This window comes from Maylandia zebra, linkage group LG1 (assembly GCF_041146795.1).
Source record: "Maylandia zebra isolate NMK-2024a linkage group LG1, Mzebra_GT3a, whole genome shotgun sequence".
NCBI classification, from domain to species: Eukaryota; Metazoa; Chordata; class Actinopteri; order Cichliformes; family Cichlidae; genus Maylandia; species Maylandia zebra.
The window spans coordinates 1,884,954-1,902,453 of record NC_135167.1 but is presented as its reverse complement, the minus strand read 5'-3'; the positions used below and the strand labels follow the sequence as shown (position 1 = coordinate 1,902,453).

Below are 17,500 nucleotides of genomic sequence, written 5' to 3'. Positions count from 1 at the left end.
ACAAAATGTTGTTGCCCTGTCACTACGGTCAGTTAGATCCACCCCTTGCATCACGGATAGTTACTGACCTGTCATCATCACCCAATGAGAGCGCGATGTCCTCACAATCTGACCTGCCTCTCACTCAGACACATTTTGGTATCTTAAAGTCGACCTATTCTGCTCATTTCCAGCTTTGTGTACTTTGTGTTTTTGCTATCATAGCTTTGCATGATTTTACGAGCTCAGCAGCCCATCCTCGGTCTGAAATGAGCAGTTTTAGCCTGTCCCGCTTTGAACAAACATTCTTCCGAATGCCAAACACCAGGTTTGAATAATAAGATGTGCTTGAGATGACGTATTCAGGATATCAGCTCTCTATGACATCACACAGATGTAAGAGTAGAAAAAAACAATGATAAACAGAGTTCAGAGTGTTCCCACATAGCAAAATTGGTATGGCCCAGATCTGGCCCACAGACCACAAAGAATGACGGCCCTTTGGTGGCCCAGAGGTGGCCCACACATGGGCCAGCACAAGGCCAGTTGCAGACACACTGCTGGCCCTGTGCTGGCCCAGAACAGTTTCAGCTCTGGCCCCAGATGTCAGCCTAATGTGTGCCTTAATCAAGCCATGTAATAACAACATGTGCTGGAACATAATAGTGCAAAAGTAACATGACGAAACTCTGTTCAGACAGTGAATGGACTGATTCTTTACTGCTCTCCCAGATTACCCAAAGTGCTCTACACAACACATTCACACACTTTCTGTAAACTGAGTGTTTCCTGACTACATTCACACTCCTGGCATGCAGACTGGAGCAGCCAAGGATCAAATCCCTAACCTTCTGATCAGTAGGTGACCTGCTCTACCTCCTTAACTACAGCTACCCGGTGGTAAACATGAGTAAACCGTCACTAGGTTTTGGATAAAGTGTACACTCACAAACCTGTCCAACCTGCATTTGAAACGTTGGCTACCATAGCAGTATAGTATTGCAACATGGCATTTGGGTTTTCTAACTAAAATAGGAAAATACCAACATAAATAGAGCCATCATTGCCAGACCTGGCCCACATCTGGTTGACATACACTCTGCCATGACACCAGTCAGTCAAAAGTGCCAACTTGATGCCGGATCCAGGCCAGACCTGTTTTCTAGGAGCCTGGGCCACATAACCCAAACCACAATCAGGCCAGATGTGGCATGCCATCACATAAACAGTGCCATCTACGCCAGGCCTGGCCCATATCTGGATGACATACCACTTACCACGCCAGAGGTCAGCCAGCAGTGCCGGCTTGACACCAGATCCGGGCCAGACCCGTCTGCTGCGTGGGTTAGCTTTACAGTACATGCACCGACCTCGTTATTAGAGACGCCGGCCATGTTCAATACAAACACTCATGACTGGAACAGGAAATAAGGAGGAGTGCACGGATTATGGCCAATTTCCTTGCTTTGCTTGAAAGGACTACACACTCGACACACTCTACACAAGCCAAATCACATTAAATGTTATCATCTTGTTGACCTGCATTTGAGCAGGACCCAGATTAACCCTATGTGGAAACCTTTCAGCAGGCTAACCCAGATTAGAGACGCAGGGAATCTTTTAATCTTCACATCACCAGGAAGTCTTTGACAGCAGTGGCGTGTCTAGAAAATTTTTGTTGGGGGGGCCAGGTAGGGGCACAGATTTGGAGAAGGGTGGCAGATGTAATTGGCAGATAATGTTTTAAAAAAAAAATTCTACCAACCATTAACCATAATTCAATAATCCTATAAACCTAATAACCAAATGCACTTTTAACTCTTATTAGAATGAGATTTTAACCACTACGGTGCAAAGTTTTTAGATACTGCGTTGATAAAGTACAAGAGATACAATCAGTGCTTTGTCAGTGTTTACTCAGCATTCAAGGACATCAATATTTGCATAGTATTTTTACTGACATGTAGTGCACATATGTTTTGGGCAAAAACATTTTTGAATATTAAAATACGAACATTTGTAGCAAACAATTGACAAATTAGCCAATGCCAATGCAAAACTTTATCTGCCTGTTAAAAAAAGAAGATAATCTTCTCACAAACTGGTGTTTGATTTTGAAACAGGAAAAAAGTGGAGAAACAACTGAAAAGACTAACATTTGAATAAAACCTGAAAGCAAGTAAATACTTTCTATGCTGCCTTATGGTCAACTTTGGTAATATTGATAAAGAACAGCACTGGCTGATGATGAAATACATTCAGCTGGCATGGTGACACTGCCAGTATAACCTGCAGGGCTGGACTGGGACAGAAAATCGGGCATTTTGACTACAGACCGGCCCACCAGGTATTAAAGCCATAAAGACTTTGAATGAAAACAAACGCTGTGGTGACAGTGATGTACAGTCTTGTTGGTATATGTATGATTTCTATACATTTTACGTCAGATAAAAACTTTGGTTGTAAGATTTAGATAATTATTTAATAAAAGCTAGATATTTTAAATGAGAATAAGAAAGAAAAGTATTTCTTTGCGCCCCACCTCTCCCTGTTAATGCCCTACCTGCCCCCCTGGCAACACTTTGCTAGACCCGCCCCTGCACAGTTACCAGCTGTCAGCTACTTAGAAAAGGATCCTGGTGTTATTTGTCTCTCAGAAACAGTTCATAACTTCCCTTCAACTCATTCATGTCACCTAAAAGGTAAACCTGTTTCTCCATCACCTGTTCAGCTCTGATGATTCAGTAAGGACATCTCCTGGTTTCATCTTCATGTTTCCCTCTCACCACATATCCAAACTGACATCATGACCAGCAGCTTTACAGCTGTGGCTCCAGCAAACATCAGCTGATACTAGAAATTAATATTAAATACATTCTAACAACAGCTGATCAAGCTTAAACGTGCTGCTGTTGTTTAGCGCAACATCTGCTAGTTTCCTGTTTCTGGCGCAAAGTGGGCGATAAACAAACAAGAGAGAAAAGCCGATCAGCTGCAATAATTCTTTAAGTGTTATTTTTTCCTTGGTATTCTAATTTCGCAGAAGTTTACTAAACTCAACAAACTTAATATTACTTACCGGGACATTTATTCTGTCCTCATTTTCTTTCACCGAAAAATTGTTTCCTGCAGTGCCGTCTTTTGTGCTTGGCTCTCCTACCTTTGCTAACGTGATGCACATAGCGCAGAAGGATGCTGCATTCACTTACACTCGGATATCTGAGCGTCACCGTGAAAACATAATCGGACATTTGATATTTGATTGAATTTTATTGTTTTGCATTTGGGGTGGCACCTGGGGTGGCCAGTCTGGTTGGGGGGGTGGCCTGTGCCCCCCCAGGCCACCCCGCTGGACACGCCATTGTTGGACAGCCACAGATTACATCTTTAATATCACCCGAAGAAAGTCCAGAGGTGAGCGTGTGTGTGTGTGTGTGTTTACACCCTCCGCTGCACTTTAAGTGAATCCTAACACAGCTCTCTCTTCAGATAATTAAGAGATACTTGAAGATATGAGAACCCTGGAGAGAGCCATAAATAGAGCACATGGGAGAGCGGGTGCTGGAGAGATGCTGGATTAATTGAGGGCGAGCTGGCCCTCGCCGCCTCATTGTGATCCACTTAAAGCTATAACCAAACCTTCTGGAACATCTTATCAGACCGACGCTGCAGGTCACAGGAATGCCAAGCGGCCGAACTGAATTCAGAGCAGCTGCTCTGAATCACGAGTGAACTTTCAGGTGTGAAAAGCCAATCGTCTTCAGCCTGCTTTCTTTTTAGTGTCCAGCAGGGGGCGACTCCTCTGGTTCCTATTCTGATTGTATAGAAATGTGAAAATGAGCCTGTGCTCAGCTGATCTGCACACCTTCCTGCTGACCTCACAGTGTCAGTCTGAAGTTTCAAGTCTTACTAATTAAAACATGATGAGAGCGCGACTTTTAAAAAAGGTGATACAGCAGGAATGTGTTACCGTACAGTGGCAGTCAGATCCACACCTCGCTTTTCACGTCTCATTTTTAAAATGGTGAAATAGCTAAAACGTTGCTTTTTAAAACATTGCGGCGAGATTTCGGTGGCCGATGGAAGACGTCACACACGCTTGGTTTCTGCCCGATCGCTGGAGGTCCCCTCTATAACCGTGGGAGCTTCTCCTGAGAACATGAAACACCCTGAGATGACTGACAAAATCCGTCGTGGTCTCATTATCGAACGCTAGCTGTAAGTCAGGGAAAGCAGCCTCTTTACAACATTTTCACAAATAAAGAAGCTTCTTCTGCTCTTTTGGACATAAAGGCAGATATTCAGAGTAGCTGCAGGATTACTGCAGCTCACAGGTCCTTTCTTTAGACAAACTAAAAAAAATCCAATTATGCTTCAGTCGAGACAAACGAGACAGAGATGGAGGTGCAGAAGAAGTCGTTTATCACAGAGGCTGAGGTGGAGAGCCGATGATCGCTCTGACTTACTGCATCGCAGCTGTGTTCTTACACCTCATTTCACTTCTGAAGCTATTATTAAATATTCTGAAAAATAAATCCACGCTTGTCTGGTTTGCAAAAATGTGCATGCTTATGCTTCCTGAGCTACTTCGCTTTATTTGTGGTGTGATTTTGACTTTCGGCACTTCAGTTTTCATGTCCTCAAATTATCTTCCTCCTCTTTGCAACATGATGCAGAATTGTTGCATGAAAGGCTGAAAGCCGCGCGGTCAGAATATTCTCATCACGATGCTTCGAGGCTGGTTTGAGGTTCTTCTCATGAAAAGCTGCCTTTGGTCTGCATCAGACAAGTCTACTGTTAGTGCTGTTTGGTCACGTTATCTTTGATCCATCTTTCCACAGCACTTTATTCCCAAAGCTCTTTGCCTGAATATTCACTGGCAAACTGCAGTTTTGCTCTAATGTTCTTTTTGGACGGCTAAAGCTTTTTCCTGGCGTTCCTCCTCTGCTGCTCATGTTGTAAGAGTTACCTGCAGATCCTGTGATGAACATCTGGAGGTCTTAGGCTATTTTTGCAGTCTCAGACTAGCACAGGTTTAAAACTGTACCGCTTGTAGATGGTTTCCGTCACAATGACGGGGGTAAGATGGCCTTCATCGATGCTCGCCATCCCAACGATTAAGAGCTCGGGTTATGAAACGAGCTACTACGAATGTTTTAAAGGGAAACCTGGAGATCCTCGTGGACCCGCCCTGCCCGGGACTCTCTATAAAAACCGTACCTAATTAAATTTGTTCTGTCACCCATTTGAGATCCTCTCCTTGTGCATTTCCACTAAACCAGCGGGTGAGGAGCAAGAGCAGGAGTATTTTAGAAGAATTTAAATTCATGGATTTAGTATTTAGTATTTATTTATTTATTGTCATTGTCAAGAACAATGAAATTGCGTTTGGGGCTTCCATACAACCCCAAAAAAAGAAGAAAATAATAAATACCCCTTAAAACCCAAGTGTACATATTTAACCCAGTGTGACTCCAATGCAATAAGACAATCCTTAGCAATAATGTTCGTAGAAATTCAGACAAAGACCTGAGAAACATGACAAAATACAACAATGCAACCCATTCAATATTATTGTACTGTGAGATATGATATCAGATATGATAGTTATCTATTTAAGAAAGAGGGGGGGGGGGCAGGAGGGGGAAGAGAATAAAGATATGATGCACCAATGCAGACCAGTTCATTGCTATTAAGAAGTTGGATATGGTTATTGTCCGTGAGAGGGGGGCAGAGAGTTCAGGAGCCTCACAGCCTGTGGATACAGGCTGTTGGCCAGTCTGGATGTTCTGGCCTGTATAGACCTGTACCTTCTCCCTGAGGGCAGCAGATGGAAAAGGTGGCGCGCAGGGTGATGTTGGTCCCGCAGGATACTGTGCACCCTCCTCAGACAGCGAGTGGGGAAGATATTACTGATCTCTGGCAGACTTGTTCCAATAATTCTGCCAGCTTCTTTCACCACCCGCTGGAGTGCTTGCTGATCGGCCTTGGTGCAGCTGGGGAACCACACTAGAAATCCATACGTCAGAACGCTGCTGATGGCACAGTTGTAGAAGTTCAACATCAGAGATCTGGGAATGTGTGCGCTCCGCAGTCTCCTCAGGTAGTAGAGGCGCTGTTGGGCCTTCCGTGCAACTGAGGTGATATGGTTGCCCCAGGACAGGTCCTCGGTCACAGTTACCCCCAAGAATTTAAAACTGCTCACCCTCTCCACCGCCTCACTGCCAATGAAGAGAGGCAGATGGTTGTTATTTAAAGGTGTGACACAAGTTTATTTGGCTGTGTCACATTTATCAGAGGCACTGACTGCAGGGACACTGAAGGTTTGTTTGTGCCATTATGAGAGGCTCTCCACACACGGGAGGCGTGGGGTCCCATGAGGACACGGTGTAACGGCGTGCACCCCTTACGTGTCGTTAAAGAGAGGTCTGCAAAGGTTAGCATTTTATTAGGGAGGCCTGGAGAGCTTTTACTGCTCATCAAACACAACAAACTCAGCTCAGAGCAAACAGAGAGGTCGCTGCCGACGTTTAAAAGGCCTGAGACAGAAGAAAAAAAAAAGTGAGGAGACATAAACAGAAGAACGAGAGGATGAGGAAGAGGAGAGATTCAGCCCAGCTGACTGGCAGAGGCCTGGAGCAGAGGAGGTGCAGGGGAGAAACAGAGCTCACGGCTGGGAGTGAATGGCCACACTGTGTGTATGAAAGAGCTTTTCAGCCTCCTCCCAATCAGCACACACACACACACACACGAAGCATGTAACTGTGGGGGTGAAGAGGTGACCCTGACGGCAGTTTGTGTGGTGTGGGCAGACACAGGGATCTTTTCACTCCTCACCTTTAGCTGAAATACCAGAGCTGACACTGAACCTGAGCTCCAGGAGGATGTGTGTGTGTGTGTGTGTGTGTGTGTGTGTGTGTGTGTGTGTGTGAGAGACACTCTGAAAAAGCTGCAGAGATGCAAGGACAAACACCCGAGCATCTTGATCACAATACAAACAGCGACTATGTTTTTAAACCTCCTATAGTCTCACACGTGGGAGATATTTGCAGTCCTCTGCATTTAACCCACTCACTCAGGGAAGCAGTGGGCAGCTACCAACCCAGCGCCCGGGCAGCAGTGTGCTCAAGGGTAGCGCAGGGCAGTCATTCGGTGGATTCAAACCCCCGACCTTCCAATGATGGGGCGACCACGCTACCTACTGAGCTATCCCTGCTCAGTATTGCTAGTACACTACTTTAAATACCTCATACTTAAATGCTATATGTTTATTATTTAGCTGCTGTTTTAATATTTTCTTTCTGGTCTTTTTTGACAGGGAAGAATCAACAGGAAAGGGGGGGGCAGACCCGATCCCGGGCCGGGCGCTCTCATGATGTGGCCCGCAGGCGCCCGCTTGATGCAGTGAGCTACGCAGGGCCCGTTAGTTAGACAGTGGGTTTCTGACTGTGACCAGTTTCTCAGGTTCTGCTGTCTCAAGCAGCAAACTGGTTATCAGCTCCAGGTGGGATTAAAACACTCACCTGTGCACACAAACATCATCGTCATCACGCTGATGTTAAGCTCATTTTTAGCTTCTCAGGATAGTTTTTACTGTGTAATCAGTGATCTGAGACAGCAGGTTCAACTGTTGTATTTGATTTGAACTTTTGTGCCTGACTTCAAAGGGCTGTGTGGGAACGAGCAGCAGCTGTTTGCACCTGCAAAGATGTCAGAAACGTCACATTTACACAGCGTACATACAGACGGGGTCTGCTGACCTCACCAAGTTCACAGCGTGGTTAAACCTGAGCCAGAAAACGTGCAGACGTGTCTTTATTGCCACGGTTACGGCTCGCTCGCTGCTCGAGAGAAGCGTGGCATCAGCAGAGCCCCACAACCATTTTTCCTCACGCTCGCCGACGTCTGCTTAGAAAAAAGGCCGATCGTGGCTCAAGAGTTGGGAGTTCGCCTTGTAATCGGAAGGTTGCCACTTCGAGCCCCGGCTCCGACAGTCTCGGTCGTTGTGTCCTTGGGCGAGACACTTCACCCACCGCCTACTGGTGATGGTCAGAGGGCCCGGTGGCGCCAGTGTCCGGCAGCCTCGCCTCTGTCAGTGCGCCCCAGGGCGGCTGTGGCTACAATGTAGCTGCCATCACCAGTGTGTGAATGTGTGTGTGAATGGGTGGATGACTGGATATGTAAAGCGCTTTGGGGTCCTTAGGGACTAGTAAAGCGCTAGATAAATACAGGCCATTTACCATTTATCGTGTTCAAAGGTGGGTGTCTGCCACGCCTTTCACCTGCTGAGAGCATCTTTCACAAAAGCAGAAATTATAAATAAGCAGAAAGTAGCGTCTGATTTGCTGAAGTACAGTCGTCCTTAACGCTCGTTTCAAATCTTACACCAAACATTTTAAAGGGGATCAAATCTGGTTTTTGATTGGCCCGTCCTACGACCCTCCGTTTCCTCCCTCAGTGACACAGACAGGTGCTGAGACTAAACCTGGATCGAGTGTCTGTGCTGTGCCGTGGAAGCTGTTTGGCTAGCGTGGCTTGGCTCCACATGCCCCATTACAGGGAAAAGTTTCTACAACTCAATACAAAGTGATGATGAACTGTTTTAACCCTTCATGTTGCTGTAAGAGAAAGAAAGACAGAGCTGCAGCTCTCCGTCCTCCGTGTGCATTTTATTAAAGCTCTGCAGCTCTGCTGAGCTCTCCATTCTTACTTAAACACATTTATGCATCCCCTGATTTTAACCTTTATCTGTAACACTGCAATTACAAGCAGCTGCTTTCTAGTTGCTCCTTTAGGAGGTATAAATCCAAGGCAGCGGAGCAGAGAGCGGTCAGGGACACCGCAGGTTAACGAGTCAACGGCGAAGGTAAAAAACAATATGAAACTTAATAAAGCCACACGTGAACTGGCTCGGTTCCCAGCCAGGAAGGAAGGAGAGAAAAGAGGGAGGAAGGAGGTCAAATAATAATAAACCCCAGAACTTCAATTGAGCAGAAAGACGTGAAAAGATAACCACATTCCCGTCGTAATGAATCCACTACTGAATAATAAACACGAACCACGCTGCGGATAAATAATGACCCGAACCCTGATGCTGATAACAGCTGACCGCATGGTCAAAATTTCATTATTCCAGATGGATATCTTAATTGTTCCTGCTCCGGGTTTGGGTTTCCTTTAAACAGAGCTGCCTCTGAGAGTGTGGGGGACGGGAGGTGGGATGATTGACACTGAAAGCCTGCTCCTAGCTTTGCCGCTATTGTTAGCGAGGATCTAATGGACTCTAATTTGTCAAAGTTTACTGAAATACCAACCCCAGCACAGGCCCTGGTGTCGGCTGCTTCCCCACAGCACAGACGAATCAAAGCTCTCCAACATTCTGCCCTCATGAGACTCGCTCGGCGCTTAAAGAGGCCCTGCTCATGCAGAGCCATGAACCCATCCCTGATGTACACCGTGATAAGAGCAGCTCCGCAGGCTCGGGTCGCAGACAGTTTTGTTCTCGTTAGGCTTTGCAAACTGGGGATTCCTGGCACACCAGCAGCTCCAGAGCCTCTCCAAGTTCAGCTTTGCTTATTATGCAGCTGTTAAATATCAAATTCTCATCTTCTTCTTAGAAGATTCGCTTCTTTTCACACACACAGGACTGCAAACAGAGTAAATGCCAAGAGGCGATCGCACATTTGTGGTGAACACTGAGACACAGATATTCTATCTTTACCTGCTTTTTCAGTCCTAATGGACTAAAACTTGGAGGCAAACTATGGTGGTCCTTTTTAGGAAGGACTGGGGTGCGTGCTCCATTTTCAGGGCACTGCAGAGGAGTCTCTCCCTTAGTAGAACCTCCAGTGGGACACTGGGGCACCTTACCGAGGACACCTGAGGGTGGGAGTTTGTCAAATCAGTCTGCAGGTGTTTTGTGTCCTGTGGAGGGTGCTATGAAGTTCTTCACTGAATCATCCTTGTTATTAATCTCTGGCTCTCGTCCACAGCATGTCTCTATCCTGTCTTCCTCTCTCAGATTCAACTCAGTTTCATTTATACAGAATCACAACAACAGTCGCCTCAAGGCGCTTTATACTGTAAGGTCGACCCTACAATAACACATACAGAGAAAAACCCAACAATCATATGACCCCCTATGAGCAGCACTTTGGCGACAGTGGGAAGGAAAAACTCCCTTTTAACAGGAAGAAACCTCCAGCAGAACCAGGCTCAGGGAGGGGCGGGGCCATCTGCTGCGACCGGTTGGGGTGAGAGAAGGAAGACAGGATGATGGCTGTATGATATGATAGGGGGTCATATGATTGTTGGCTTTTTCTCTGTATGTATTATTGTATTATTACAGTATAAAGCTCCTTGAGGCGACTGTTGTGATTTTGTGTAAATAAAGCTGAACTGAAATAGTTCTTCTGCCGCTCTATCGAGCGACAGCCTTCAGCTTGCATTGATGTGGTTTGCAGCCGAGTGCAAAGTTGCTAAAGCTGCATGTAAAAAGCGAGCATGTAGTTTAACTGCGATGACAACACAGCACACTTTCTCTCCTCTCAGTCTAAAAGACGAGCTCGGACCCTGCCTCCTCCTCAGCTCCACGTCTGTCCATTTATGGTGTGAAGTGGGTTCAGAAAAAGCAAAGGTGTGGAGGGAGAGAGACAAGTGTACTCACGAAGCTTTCTCCCAAACCTCGCGCTATAACAAGCCGGACTCTCCCTCTGTGCCCTTTTCCTTCCAGTCCTCGGCTCCTCTCTGCAGTTCCTCCACCTCTGTCATCATTTCTACACACAATGGCAGCAGCAAACTGCATTCCTCACAGCCATACCTCATAGCTCGCTGGCATCACAGACAATGCTGTTTTCAGAGCGGGGTGAAAGAAAGGGCTCGGTGATTTCGTCCGGTTGTTGTTTGTGAGCACAGGGGCTGGAGGGAGGAAGCTGGTGTGGGTGAGGGTGGGAGAGGTGGAAAAACTCAGAGTTTGTGATGTAGGTGAGCTGCATTTGAACAGCTGTCCCCACACAGAGGTTGAAGGATGACAGGAAGAGGCTGGTACCAGGAAGACCGGGCCCCGAGGAAGCAGACCAGCAGGCGCTCGTTCTGTCACTTTTTCTTTTACTTTCTCCTCCCCCCCCCCAAAGCTCTGTCTTTCTATTGTTGCATCCCCCCCATTGCATTTTAGTTACAAAACAAAGTGCTGCACAGTATCAGTGATGAGACGGGGTTACGTTAGGTCAAACCCAGGAAAAGGAAAAGGTCTGTGAACAGCTGAGGCTCTAAATCTTACAGCACGTCAACAGAAACACCCGGACAGTGAAAGGCAATCAGCCGTGATTGTGATTCCCACATCTGCCTGTGATAATCCATGCAGCCAGCCAAGCGTGCACCAACCCTCCGCCGCCAGCACCCCCAGTCTCATTTACAGCCAATCGCCCCCACCTTACATCCACTGTACCCAAACTGCTCCTGCACCCTTCCCTTAAAAAGTCAGCTTCACAACGGAAACTTTTTATTTCTGGCAGATGGAAAAGAAACGAGACTCACAGTCTGTGGAACATCAACATCTCAAACACACCTGTGCACTCTCTGCACTGACCCACACACTGAAACTCACACTGCCACTGATTCATATACAGAAAGCACAAAAAACCTTTGCTGATAGAAACACGTTTAAAAAACAGACTGATCACGTCTGTCGTCTGACTGTAGTGAAGATGAGCTGAACTAATGTGAAAACAGAAACACCAACGGGTCTGAGAAGGACAGCTAACACAGTTAACCAGAAGTAACTGACAAACAGATTGAAATAGGTAACACGGGTTAGTCTTGGTAGCCGGGGATCGGTCCGCCAGGGCCTCCGCTGACACATATTGCACCCACGTTAGCGTTACAGTTGCAACCACTGACTTCTGGAGCCAAAACAGACGATGAGACTGTGAGGCGTTATCAGCTAATGCTAGCTAGCTGCATCCATAGACTGTAAAGGGGCATCAAAATGCTCCAACAGCACAAACACAGTCCAGAGGCCCAGCTCAGCCACCTGTGTCACCATCCACCTGTCAGTCAAAGAGGCCACGCCCCTAATAATACAAACTTTAAGCCTTAATATAATTTAAACTGGCGAGTTAAATAAACTGTGCAGTTGTTATAAAGAGGGAATTATCCACAGAGACCAAGCAGTTTGTGTATCAGGCTAAGTTTTAACATGGGAGTCTATGGGGACTGACTCACTGCTCCCTCTGCTGGACGTCAGTGGTTCCACAGTAGCTTAATTTTGTATCATATACAAAAACATCAAATCAAGCTCATTTTTTGGGTACTTTTCAGGTGTCAAAGTGTGACCACACACTTTCATTTTCACAACACTCGATCCATTTTCTGACGATCTGTTTGTGTTCGGTGAGTTTTAGCAGAGAGAATAAATGATCGCACGGCTAACGTGGTCACAGAGCCACGAGTACGACCTGGGCCTCTCTCAGAGGGTTCATCCATCTGCTGCTCCAAAGACACCAAATCACCAATCAGTGCAGTCTGCAGCCAATCCCTCATATCAGCTGACTCCAAACAGTGCCAGATGCATTTGTAGAGCAGTTTGTACTGACGTTTATAGAAATTTGGATGGTGAATCATCAAAATAAATCCAAGTGTAGGACAATGACAGCCCACAGGCTGTTGTTTTTCACCCGGGACTGTGTCGCTTTCCTGGGATAAAAGATGGTCTGAACATTACTCTGCAATAACGGCGTGTCAGCTCGTCATCGATTACCTTCTGCTAAAAGCACCTTCAATACAAAACCAGCATCTGTGGACCTCACACATCTCTCAGTCTTTATTATTTACACATTAGAGTCCTGCAGCTGTGGTACTAATTAGATCCTGTCAGCAGCAGCAGGTTTGCGCTGAGCACTGTCGGCTTTTTATGGGATTTTTGCAGATCTGAGTGTATTTTCAGACTCAGATAAAGGAGCAGATGGTGAAAAAGCACTGTGATAATAATCAGTCGGACACGGGCCACTGACAGCAAAGAGACAAATTCATTTGGAAATGTGCTGATGTATTAATCAGGAACAGCCGCTCTCTCTGATGTTGCTGTCAGCACAGTTTGTATCTCATCTGATAAAGTCATAAAAATGGAGCATAAAGAAGAGTATGATGGTCGCGAGAATTACACCCTGACTGGAAGGACAATGATGTGAAAGGGAAGACCAGAGCAGTAACAATGCGCGTCCACCCTGACGTCACCCACTGGGTCTTAAAGCCTTTAGACGGTCTCCAGCTTCCTGAAACTGAATGACCTGAGCAAACGCTGGATCCTCTCTGACGCTAACAGGACTGAAGAAGGACCAAGGGACGTTTTCCCATACGCTTCTACGCTATCGGTCTTATTTTTTACAGGAAGAGGACTCGCCCCCTGCTGGCCTCGAGACAAAATGCAAGTTTAAGGCTTCAAACTACGAAAAACAAAACTCACATAAACCCCAAATAAAGTCGAAGAAACAAAAAAGTGAGAAATTTTTGGGTCCCAAACTGCTGACATCACATTTTGGAAAATCACAAGAGGTTTTTGATTGATGGTGTACATTAATTTATTAATGATCATCACATTAATATGCTGTGTGCTTTACTGAGACAATGAGCACGAGGGTAACTTCCAGGACCAGAAAGCTGCAGCAGAATGATTCTATTGAATTTTGGAAAGAAATTAAAGCTGTCAACAATCGTAACATGCCTCTGTCATCCAGAATTAATGGGAAAGCATTATGGGGACCCTGCAAAATATATCACACGTTTCTAACAATGACAGTATCCTTGGCGGTGAACAAAGCGGCCCTGACACAATAACAGCAGAACATCTGCAGGGAGCCAACAAAAAGAATCTCAGCTTTACGTTCATCAGCTTCTCTGGACTGCTGCTTCTATCTCAGTGCTTCCTAACCAACATTCACACATCCAGACTCCCGAGGACGCATCGGAGGGAAACCTGGGTCACTCTCCTGCCCGTGCAGACTGAGAGCAGCCAACAACCTTCTGGTTTACTGCCACCCCATCTATCCGTCCATCCATTCATCCATGAATCTGTCCATCTGTCCATCCGTCTGCCACCCATCTGTCCATCCATTCATCATTCAATTCCATGCATTCATCCATGAATCAGTCCATGAATCCATCCATCAACACCTTAATAACTCTGTATGTTATTTATTAAATTACCAAAGGTCTGCTCACATGTGAGATCTAATTATGGAGGTCAGATGGAGCAGAGTACATCCACACCCTTTGAGTAACCTACAGACTCCACTAAGGTGGGATAGTGTCGCCTGTTCTCTTCATCTGCACTCGAACATTAAAAAGCAGAATGCTGGCTGTACGGAGGAGAGCCATTTAAACACGTAGCTGAAGAAGTCATTGTGCCGTCACGCAGCATCTGAACCTACTGTAAGCGACACAGGCTGTTCCTCACGCTTCAGTTTTCCATTTGTGTTTGGATCACTGACGATGGCACGTTTGTTTTTTACTGTAAACTTTCTCCAACACATGCAGCAGTTTAGCTTCTAACTGTTAGACATCCATCACTTTAGAATTTGTCCTGTTTGTCACAGCTCACATCTTGTACTGCTGCATTTTATGCCCAAGCCGTGAGCAGTGCTGTAGGTAGCACATCAGTCCTCTGCACCACCTACCAGCCTGCACATTAAACCTTAACATATTTATAAATCTTTGGGTTTTCTTTTGTACAGACACTGCGACTGCCTCCAGTTCAGCTCCACCTACAAAACATTTAAAAAGTCATGCTGCTGGAGGTACTTGAAAGGCTTTGATGTGCACAGGCCGGCTGACTTTTCCTGATTTTCACCATTTTACACCAACATTTACGGCATTTACTGCATCGTTTCTTTCTTATTCAATCGGCTTCATTTTATGTTTAAAAACATAAAAGCATAAATTGCATCTGTCTCGATGAGCAGCCTGACTCAGCCTTCAAATCTAAACTTCCAGTTCACCAGAATAGCAAAGCGATCAATAGTAAACACTGCAAGGTTTGAAGTCCCAGCGCCCTGAAAATAGATGGAACAAATATCTGTTCTTCCCTAAAGGGTTCAGGCACAGCAGGGAACTCGGTAACAAAGTAAAAAATACAGCAATGTGTTTGTTTTTGCTCTCGCTAACACGCCAGCGGGTTCCAAATAAAGACCTCTTTGCAGAGCTGATCATGGAGAGCACCGGGTCCACAGCAGCCTGTTGTCAGGGATTAACCAGCTACTATATTTGCCAGAGAAAATCCTGCGCTCGCAATTGCTTCATATAAGGAGGTGACATTTACCCCAGCTCGTGCTCGTGTACAAAGACTGCAGCCGGCTCGCCGCTCTGCCCGGCAGCCTCTCGACCTGTGCAAACTATTTGATTTGGACGGGTCAGCTCGAATTAAGCAGCAGAGCTAACGTCAGAGGCTGTGTGCACAGCGCGTCTGAACCCTGACTTTCTCCGCTCTGATTGGCTCCATGTTTTTGTGGCCCAGTGAGGGTGATGACTGTATAAAAGTAGAATAAAAGTAGAACTCTGTCCACACTGCTTTCATTACCTGGACACATGGAAACATGAAGAAGATGAGGACAGTCCTGCAGAAGGTAAACGACTCCATCTTCATCTGGGTTTGCCCCCCAAATCGGGGTCTCTGTGCCCAACCTGTACAGGAAGTGGAAATAGCAGCAGTCAGCAACTACCAGTGAACAGGGCCGGGCTAAATAACTAACAAACCCCAGGGCAAAACCTTCCTGTGGGCCCCACAATTTCATCCACAACACTCTGTGTTTCCCACAATGTAGACTTTACATCGGGACATTCTTCTATTCATTTTTATGATTTCACTGAAATTGATGACAGTCTTTTTGCTCTTATTTTGAAAATTTAGTTGCCGCTAACCAGTTAGCCCAGATCCTTCCTTTCTCACGTCTCAATCCTCTCAACCCACGGTTGGTTGGAGAGACTCCACAGACTACAGCTGCTCATGATGATGATGGGAGTTGCGGTTCTGTGGCTCCCCGTGGCTGCAGAGCAAGGACTCCGGCCACAGTAACCACAGAGACACGGGACACTCATACAGGAGCACAGTTACTGTCCCCCTCCATCCCTCTGCAACGAGACCCCGGCCTACACCCATCTTTTATGTACAGTCTATGTTTTGACGTTGTTGTACAGCTTAACTCTACGTCACTCCGTTTAAACCTCCACCTAACTACAGTTTTACTTCTCTTATCAGATGGAGCCTCGGTGTTGTGAAGGAAATAATCACTTCCGCTCGATTTGTTATTGTCTTTGTGTTGTCGCCACACAGATCATTTCAACTAATTACGGTGCACAGAGTGAGGACGGTTTGCGCTCCGTACGGCTGCGGAGCCACTTTCTCACTTTGCCTCATAATTAATTTGGAATTAGACAAAGCTGCTTGTAATACAAACGTATCGATCCATAAAATCTCTGCGGTTCAAAGCTGGCATCGGGTTACTCGGCCACGGCTTCTTAAATAGATATGAGTGCAAACTCACGCTGAGCTCTGCGGACAGAACATCCAATAAAGCCGCAGTCAGCAGAAAATGAATAATGATGGAGAATCCCAGCAGCTGCTGTGATGGTGTCTGTGAACTGAAGCAGCAGCTCTCTCAGGCGCACACGGGCGCACTCACCTGCGCATTTGCGCCCCTCCGCGCGGGAGTGTTGCGCACTCTTTCCAACTTTCTAACCGCGAAGCGACGCGTCCGCACGGCCGCCCTGTGCGCTGGCTTTGCGCGCATCAGTAGCGCGAGCCCGGCTGGGCGGACGTGGGAGCGACCTGCGCGCGTGGACGCGTCTGAGCCGCGCCGCGTGGATTCGTGAAGGGGGAAACGAACACCTTACCTTCGGGGGAGACTCGTCCTGGGCTCCTATGCGCTCCTGTGGAGATGCACCATCGGGGGTACTCCAGTCCGCCTCGCACCGGGATCCGGTCCCGCCAAGTCTGCCCCGAGTCCACACCCCGAAGCAGAGACCGAAACGACCCCAAAGTACCGAGAGAGCCGCGCGGCGGGGCTCCGTGCCTCCGGGAAAGTGTCTCCGGGCTCCTAGCGGCGTGCAGCCTGCCTGCCTCGCTCTCACTGCCGAGGACCAGCGTGAAGCAGCACGTACACGAAAGCTGCAGCTTCCGCTCTGGACTTTCAAAATAAAACCTGTGGCCCCAACCCTCCCGTGTATGTGAATTGGGGGTGGGGGTGGGGGGTGTTAAAGGTACTTTTTGCAGTCACCCTCTGCAGAATTTCACTTTCGCCACCAGGGGGCAGCGTCTCAAAAAATATCTTTTATTGCAGATTTAATTTTTTCTTCCTGAGTTTCAGTTCAGGAAAAGCTGCAGCTGTTCGAGTGTCTTTAACTGTACGTACATCTACAGCACAGCTTCATTTATCCAGACTGACATTCGTCACTGCTCTGACACACACACACGCACACACACAGGATGCCTTATTTAACTCTGATGTGTGAAGCAGATTCATGTTCTACG

General features: G+C 46.7%; 1 protein-coding gene across 2 annotated transcripts in view; it reads right to left on the bottom strand.

Annotated features, from left to right (window-relative positions):
- The window catches only part of adamtsl3 (ADAMTS-like 3), a 207,539-nt gene extending 190,299 nt beyond the window's left edge, over positions 1-17,240 (bottom strand). For both annotated transcript variants that reach the window (XM_014411197.4, XM_014411201.4), the window contains exons 1-2: positions 16,864-17,240; positions 15,551-15,654 (exon numbers count right to left, since the gene is read on the bottom strand). In XM_014411197.4, the coding sequence (XP_014266683.3) occupies positions 15,551-15,616 (66 nt within the window). In that variant the 5' untranslated portion in view covers positions 15,617-15,654; positions 16,864-17,240. The remainder of the gene's footprint in view (positions 1-15,550; positions 15,655-16,863) is intronic.
- Positions 17,241-17,500: the final 260 nt, after the last annotated feature.